This window comes from Equus asinus, chromosome 21, assembly GCF_041296235.1.
Source record: "Equus asinus isolate D_3611 breed Donkey chromosome 21, EquAss-T2T_v2, whole genome shotgun sequence".
Classification (NCBI taxonomy): domain Eukaryota; kingdom Metazoa; phylum Chordata; class Mammalia; order Perissodactyla; family Equidae; genus Equus; species Equus asinus.
The window spans coordinates 85244868-85253505 of record NC_091810.1 but is presented as its reverse complement, the minus strand read 5'-3'; the positions used below and the strand labels follow the sequence as shown (position 1 = coordinate 85253505).

Genomic DNA, 8638 nt, shown 5'->3' with positions numbered 1-8638 from the left:
GCGAGAGGTTGAATGGAATAGAGCAACACAGTAAGATGAGTGGACAGTATTAGGAGCCCATCTGAGGCTGGTGATCATGAACATAAAGGGAGACCAGTCAATGGGGTTGAGCATTTTTCTTCAGCCCTATTCAGCTGCACAAGTGCTGGCACAGAGTAGCAGATATATTTAACCAGCAAAGCAGAAGACAGGAAAGAGAGATGAACATATAAACATAGCAGTGATTATAATGACTGTCCATGGAATTTAAGTTCTGGGTAAGGAGGGAAGTGAGGACCCGATGGTGTCAGTTTCCGTGAAAAGGTGGTAGAAGTTAGGAGGTGGTGCTCTCTGAGAATAAACTGTTTGAAGTTGTGATTATGAAGGGGTTACAACTTGGAGTAATGACAAGGTCAAGAGTATGAGTCAATGAAGTAAGAGGGAGGACAAAATTGTTGAAGAGGAAGAGAACTAAGAGGCCACAATTTGGGGGAGAAAAACCTATGAGAATATTGAAATCACCACAAATTTCACCAGAGGTAGAATAGGCGAGAATTATAGAGAATCAAGTGCTAAAGTCTTCAAAGACTGTGATAGAGATATTCGCTACACATACATTTGATAAATGACTGGTATACAGTATGGCTGAAACCCAATTTTTAAAAAGTAAGGAAATAGAAGATAGGAACATTTCAAAGAAGAAGATATAAGAATGACCAACAAGCATATGAAAAAATGATCCACCATGATTGGCAATCAGAAACGCACACTGAAAACACGAGATAGCGTTTCACTACACTAAGTTGGAAAAGATTTGAGTCTAGCAGTAAGAAATGTTTGCAAGGATGTAGTGAAATGGAAACATACTCTGCTCACAGGAGTGTGAACTCCTTGAACACGTTGAAAAAAGGGGGGAGGCATTACCTATTAATTTGAAAAGGCACACATAGTACCAATTAACGATCCGTTTTTAGGTGTATGCAATAAATATATGAGTAGAGTCCATGATTTAAAACCAGATTCGTCTACATCTGATTCCTATATCTAACACAAAGTAGATATTTCATTTTGTAAAACTTACTTTATCACTCTGAGCTTCAGCTGCTGTGAAGGCTGAAAAGGAATCTTTTGGAGATGATAGATATGCTCATCGCATTGGCTGTGGTGATGGTTTGGAGTGTCGTGATGGATGTACACTTATCTCCAAACTCAAGTTGTATACATTAAATATGTACAACTTTATGTCAATCATACCTCAATAAAGTGCTGGGGTTTTTTAAAGAAAAAGATCATTTTTTAAAACACTCAATAGAATAATGGACATATAATAAGTGCTCAATAAAACAATTTAATTATATTAAAATTGCTTAAATGTTTATTGATATTATTAATAATTTTAGAGCAGCCTTAACCTTCAGGAAAAAAAGAGCCACATTTTACTCTGGTATTAAAACAGAACTTTTCCTAAAGAGAAATCAGTATTTTCTATTTGGTCCTGAAATGAAAAGACCAAGTATCAAAGGAATTTCATGAAGCATTTGGATGGGTCCGGTTGGGGTGGGGGAGTGGGGGTCTATTTGAGTGGTCTTTTCTCCAAAATGCCCAAAACCACAGGAAAACATTAGCCAGAAAAGTGAGCAATGTTTGAAGTTCTATTCTTGGTATCTTTTTTCCTAAGAACAAGTTACATACGTCATTCTTCCCCCCTAGAGGCCTGTAAAAACGTATTTCCCGACAGCAACATACCACCTACAGCCGCCGCTATTGGGCTGCACAGATACCGCGATCTCCACGGGGTGAAGCCTCGCAAGGGGCGGGGCTTAGCGTGACATTTGCGACTTTGCTTAGGCAGGCGTCACTTGCAACACCATTGGCCGTCCGGGGCGCAAACGGACCGGTTTGCGGAGCAGGAGATTCGAACGCGCGAGGCCCAGCGCTGCACCTGCGCGGCTCCCCTAGAAGCCAGGACCGCGGCCTCCCCGGGGCGCCCCACGAGCTCCCACGACTCGCCCGCGTCGCGCCGGCCTGCGCCCCGCCCGCCCGCAGCCCGCCTCTGCTGGCGTCCAGACCTGTCACCGCGTGCAGGACACGGCCCCCCATGCCCTCCGCCAGGCCCCGGGAGCAAAGCGCGCAGCGCGTCGACGTGATGGGCAGCCGGCTCCGCAGCCCCAGCGCCTACCCTGCGCCCTGGTGGGGACCGCAGCCCGGAGGACCCGGCCCCGCCAAGCGCCGCCGGTGGGAGGAGCCCGCGGGCCCCGAGGCCCAGCCGGCGCCCAGCCTCCAAGACCTGGTGGGGCCCCCGGCCGCGGCCGCGCTCACCTCCGTCGTGGTCCTGGCCGCGGGCTGCGCCCTGCAGCTGCCCCTGGACCACGTCGACCTGCTGCTGGAGCCCGAGCCAACGTCGGTCCTGCAAGTGTCTCTCGGAGATCACACCCTCGTGCTGGTCCCCGAGGCCCTCCTGGACGCCGGCGACCAGCGCTCCGGAGGCCAGGCCCACTCGCCCTTCGGCCTGGAACCGGCCGCTTTCCGGGGAGCTCCCGGGGACGACGCCGCCGTCGAGCAGGGATTGTTCTGCGCATCTGTCCCGGAGGTCGCCGCCCAAGTCGAGGCCTACGACGAGGACGCCGACCCTGAGTTCCCGCCGTCTTGGGCGGCCCCTGCAGCCCGCTCAGTCGCTGGGCTCCGCCCCTCGGCTGGAAGGGAGTCCGGCCCCTCCCCGCACGGCCGCGTCCCAGAGCCCTCGCCCTGGGCCCCCACCCCTAGTCCAGAGAGACGCTCTCCTGGCCCCTACTACCGCCTGGACTTCCACCTTCTGGAGCCCTTTCCCACCTCGCCCCTCCAACCTCTGCCTCCCTCTCCGAGTCCAGGTCCCCACGCGCGCGCCCCGCGCCCTATTGGTCCTCCGCGCAAGGCCCGGAGACGCCTCTTCGAGGAATGAACTGCCCTCACACGCACACGCACACACAACTCTGGCTACCCCCTGGGGTTCCTATGGGATTCCCAGAGTCCTTTACACTGAATATCCATCAACCTGGCTATTGAGTACCTCATGTGCAAACAATTGCTTTTTCCGTGCAGACTGCCTATAGCGGCAGATGAAGACGTCCGGAAGAGAAAGCAGATTCTAGACCTTATCTTTGAAATCGAAAATCTGTCCAGGGATACCAGACAATGCGTTTTCAGACGTCTGGGCTTCTTTGCAAGATCCTGCTCAGGCCCCTCCATTTCCCCTCGTTTGGCATCAGTTATTTTCTCTCAAACTGTGCTGTTTCTCTAACATCATAGCGTTGCTCCCGTTTCTCCCAAACCAAGAAATCACTGGATTTCTCAGGCTGTGAGTTTCCTTGTATGCTTTCTCATGAATTTATGAAGACTCTCAGCCATGACTTTTCTCTTTCTTGGTGTTTCCAGCTGCTCTTCTGGAAAACTGCAAAATAGTCTGAGGGTTACTATACCTAATAGTATAATGTTTGTTCACAGCTTCTCTTAACCTGCTGGGGTTCTCTTCCAGTCGGTTCACTTTCCTTTATGAAAGATGTTGGATTTTGTCAGATATTTTCAGTATGCATTGGGATATGTATTTCTTTTTTAAATCCCTTCATCTGATGATTTCAACCAATAGACTGATGTAAAATGTTTGCGTTCCGGCTATTCCACATTAGTATTTTATACCTTTTCAATGCTACCCTGAGTTTTCTCTTATGTAAGTCGAACTTCTAATTTTAAAAAGTTAATTTATTACCATATTTGCTTCACGTTTTATAAAAGAAATAAAATACAACTGATAAAGCTGAAGTAACAAGATGATTTCATTTTTTAAAACATCAATACTATTTAGATTCACCAACATGCTTTGCCAATTCTTCTCTCCCTTTTTATACTTGCTTTCCACTCCTGAAGTCTAGTTTCAGTTTTCTTCAAGCTGAAGAATATCCTTTAATAGTTCTTTCCACTATATCCTATGTGTGGCTAACTATCTTGGTTTGGTAAGTCTGGTAAGTTTTTGTGTGGTAAACTCTCTTAGTATTGTATGTCTGAAAACACTTTATTACATATTCATTCTTAATTTTAAAATGATATTAACTACTTTAAAGGTGTCAGCCCATTGTTCTGCCATTTGTTGTTGTTGCAGGCAAGAAGTCTTATGCCAATCAAGCTGTTATTCCTTTTATATTTGACTCAGCTGTTCATTTTGGCATATTTTTAAATGTCTCTTTTCCTTTGATGCCCTACAGTTTTACTATAATGTCTCTAGGCGTAGATTCTTGTTTTGGCTTGATGGAATTTTATTAACTATCAATATGTGAAATTATCTCTTGCCTGAAAACCCAGAAAATCTTAGGCTCTATCTCTTGGCTCTATGTCTCTTGGAACATCCCATACTTCCCCACGTCTGGAAGTCCAATCAAGACATATAATGGCCCTACTCAGTCAATCTCCCATGACTCTTAACATCTCAGTATCATATGCCGGGGTTGGGGGGGGGAGGATCAATTCCAGCATCCTTTATTCTTTAACTCAATTAACTAATTTTTCATCAACTGTTTCCAGTATTCTGTTTATGCTTCTGTAAGAAAGTTTTCATTTCAAAGATTGTATTTTTTCCTTTTCAAGATTTTTACTTCTTTCTTCTTGTTTCAAAACTTCCCCACTTACTATCATAAATTCCTGTTCTTGTTTCATGGATGGTATTCCAACCTTTATGTTTTGAAATTTTTTAAACATTGATAGGTCAGTTAATTCAATTTCCTCACAGGTAAAATCTCCTATTATTTGTTTTTAATCACAGTGGATTGTCTCAGGTGCTTAGTGACTTTTGATGGTGGGCATGTTTTCAGTGTTAGCACATCACTGAGTGGGCACATTTATCTTCTGCGTCCCACAGTTATAATTTTTACAGTATCCACTTCTTACTGGACCACAGCTCAGAACCAAGGCTTTTGGAACTCTTGAAACTTGTCTCTCTGGAAAGTCACAGGTCTAATCTCTAAGCAATCACACAGTGGCCATTCCCAGCTTCAATCTGTCTTTCCTTGATCAACCACAGACACAAACATGAAATAGTGGTCAATCCCTCTTCAACCTCTGATGATTGGCAATGGGATGATTTTTCAGCCCCCTCAATGAAGCAGAAATCCCAGTTGCTACTATATATTTTAGTCTCAGTACCACAAATACATCTAAATATTAGCTGTCCATTCAGAAATTGGATTTTCTACTCTATTTCTAGTCCCCAGAGGCTTGTGTCTTTCTTTTGAAATTAGATGTCAATATTTAACACGGTTTAATGTTTCCTATCAGTGCTCTCTGCTTCCAGTAGAGGGACTCCCCCTGTACTACCATCTTATCCACAATTCCCACCATGACTCAACCATCCCTCCTCCTTCCCCACATAACACAGCAATTGATCAGCCACAAGTCCAACCTAATTATCTGATTATTCTGAAAAGGGAAGATGGCCTTGTTTGCAAAACTGTGTCTTCTCTCGCAAGAGCCTCATAATCTACACTAGAAATGAGTGAGGACGTTCATTTTCAGCAATATGTGAACCACATAGTCCAAAAAATCCTCACAAACAACACTCTTGAAACTGATGGGTAAGGATTATTTTAATATTTTAAAGGCACATCACAGTTTGTAAAACTATAAGAGAAATCCTGGAAGGCCAAAAATGATGACGTGTCACAAGTCCAGAGAGGAAAATGGGTGCTGAAACGAGGGGGTATGTGGGGCTATTCAACATTCTGTGGTGACCTGCAGCTTTGATTTTAACAGCCCATTGATGGGGGAGAGAAAATAAAATTCATCAGTCGCATAGCGCTGAAAAATATCCCAGGCTTCCAAAACATGATACATCCAATTGGCAATCTAACAAGCAAAAGAAAAAGAACTCATAGGACAAAAGGAGATTGGACTTCAATGTATCTGTCTCAGCCTTGGCTCCAGGTAGAATGAAACACAATCTCTTAGCGGCTGGGGGGAGCCGGGAGTTTATTTTAAGATATTCCCTGGTAGGGTCGGCCAGTGACATAGTGGTTAAGTTGGTGCACTCTGCTTCGGCAGCCAAGGGTTCACACGTTCAGATCCCGGGCATGGATTTACACACCACTCATCAGCCATCAGCCATGCTGTGGTGGTGACCTACATACAAAGTAGAGGAAGATGGGCACAGGTGTTAGCTCGGCAACAAGCTTCCTCAAGCAAAAAGAGGAAAATTGGCAACAGATGTTAGCTCAGGGCTAATCTTCCTCACCAAAAAAAAAAAAAGATATTCCCTGGCAGATGGTGGACCTGGCAGAAGTAAAAAACTCTTCTCTGAGGAGAATATACCTTATACCCAGAGCTCAGTGTCTTCTCAGACATAACCTTCCCACTGACTCTAAGTTCATAATCCAAAATCAAAGAGCACATAAGGAAACAAACCACCATAAGTGAGAATAAACCCAAAAGACATTCAAAACAAGAAAAAGGAGAACCAGTCCCCTGAATGGTGGAGATTGATGAATTAGCAGATATAAAATAATTTTTATTAAATTTGATTTGACTGAGGACATAAAAGTGGACAACATAAGTGTAGCTAAGAAAAAATATCAAAAGATATGGCAGCTTTAAAAGGCAACTAAAGAAAACTTGTAGGGATTAAATATACAAACCTGGAAGTGGACAATACAACAAAAGGGTTAAGCAACAGTCCAGACAGAACTGAAAATGGAAACACTGAACTAGAGAAATCATCCACAAAGCTGAGGAGGGTAAAAACATAAACTATGAAAGGGAGACTAAGAGACGTTGCCAGAGGGAGCAGTTCTACGTGTGAGTGTTGGAGCTGGAGAGGGTGAACAATCAGCGAACAGGGAAGTTACATTGTTCACAGAGATAATGAATGAGAATTCTCCGGATGTGATGATAGATAGAAATCATTCATCCATTCATACAACAAATATGTATTAAGTGCCTACTACATACCACACACTTTTCCAAACTCCAGGAACACAGCCAAGAACAAAACAGTTAAAAATCTGCCTTCGTGGAGTGCAATAATTCACACAAGAAATAGTGCTTCCTTACAGCAAAGTAGCAGCAAGAGGAGTGATATGAAGGGCATGTAGTTGGATATATTTTGAAGATTAGCAAACCAGGATTTCTTGATGTGAAAAGTGAGAGAGTCAAAGGATAACTTGAGGGTTGGAGCCTGAACACAAAAAGGATGGAATTGTTATTTTCTGAGATTGGAAAGACCTTGAGGGAGCAGATATAGAGAAAATAAAATACACTCAATTTTGGACATGTCCGTTTTAAGTGCCTGTTACATATCCAAGTGGAGATGTTGACTAAGAAGTAAGATACGGAGTCTGGATTGCACAGAAGTGCTACAGGATGGAGATAAGCCAGTGTTTTGGAAGAACCATCTGACCGTAGTTTGAAATCACCAAGAATTGTTACAGCATCAATATGGGAGAGCATGACAGAAAGCCAAGAGTAAAAACATTTAAGGAGTGAGGGGGAGGATCCCTGGAGTTGGAAGAGGGTAGAGGACAAGACAGAGCAGAGGCCGGTTATACTCTGACGACACGGCACTCAAGAAGGGTGGAGAAACGGTTGGGAAGCAGCCATGAGGAGCAAGAAGAACATACGCCGCGCCTCCAGCCATCAGTGCTTGGGGTGTGGGAGAGAAAAAGCCTCTGCTTGAGAAGCCTCCAGGAAAAGCAGGGTACAAATACAGGAGAAAGTTAAAGGGAGTCTCAGGGGAGTTGAAGATTTGTGAGTTTCGTGATTGACTATGAATTCCTGAAGGCAGAATGAGAAGGTGGAGGACATGGAGAAGGATAGGAGGTAGTGATAGAGTACCATGAACTGAGTATTGGAGGATTTAAACCTGGGAAGTGAGGAATGAACAGATTCCGACCACGAACAAGAGTCAAAGGCACGATGAGATGAGTCTTCCGGATCCTATGGCAGACAGAGGTGGCAGGACTTGCAGCGCTGAAGAGAGGTGGAGATAGGTATCCTTCCAAGAATGCACATGGTTCTGGAACATGGTGTAGTGTCCTCATTCAGGAAGCACCACAACCTCAAGACTAATAAATAAATAAATGCATATTTAGACAGATTATTGTAAGCCCACAAAACACCAAATTCAAAGAGAATATTTTTTGTATGCAGAAAGAAAAGACAACTACAATAAAAAGGCAGGCAGACAGCTGACTTCTGAGAAACCACAGTGGAGGCCAGTCAACAGCACAATAACAGCAGCAAAGTACTGCCAGAAGACAGTGATTTTGACCCGAAATTTTTCACTAGTGAAACCATCTTTCAAAAATGGGCGTAAACAAAGATTTTGTAGACCAAAAAACTTATTATGAAAATGTACTAATTTAATTAATATTGTATTAATTATTATGTATTAACCATATTGTATTAAATGTAATGTATTAAAGGTATTAATTGTGTGAAATTGCCTCTAGTTAGACAATTAAGTCAATGCAGCAGAATAAAAACATCAAAGATAGACCCACACACAAACAAAAAAGTATATAACCCAGGAAATGATGCAGTTCAGTAGGAAAGATCTTTTGGGACAGTGGTTGAGCCAACTGGGGCAGAGCTCAGACTCCTCACAGTGCCCCTGGGGCTGCATCTGCTCAGAGACTGCCCACAG

At 43.9% G+C, this 8638-nt stretch overlaps 1 protein-coding gene across 1 annotated transcript; it reads left to right on the top strand.

The window, feature by feature from the left end:
• Nucleotides 1–1820: 1820 nt before the first annotated feature.
• On the top strand, nucleotides 1821–3767 carry LOC106838152 (proline-rich protein 23A-like). Its single transcript, XM_014852072.3, has one exon. The coding sequence runs from the start codon at nucleotides 2078–2080 to the stop codon at nucleotides 2915–2917; it is 840 nt and encodes a 279-aa protein (XP_014707558.3). The 5' UTR covers nucleotides 1821–2077; the 3' UTR covers nucleotides 2918–3767.
• Nucleotides 3768–8638: the final 4871 nt, after the last annotated feature.

Bases quoted from the DNA above. Each gene is read 5' to 3' on its own strand.
- LOC106838152 (XM_014852072.3), top strand. From the start codon at position 2,078: ATGCCCTCCGCCAGGCCCCGGGAGCAAAGCGCGCAGCGCGTCGACGTG.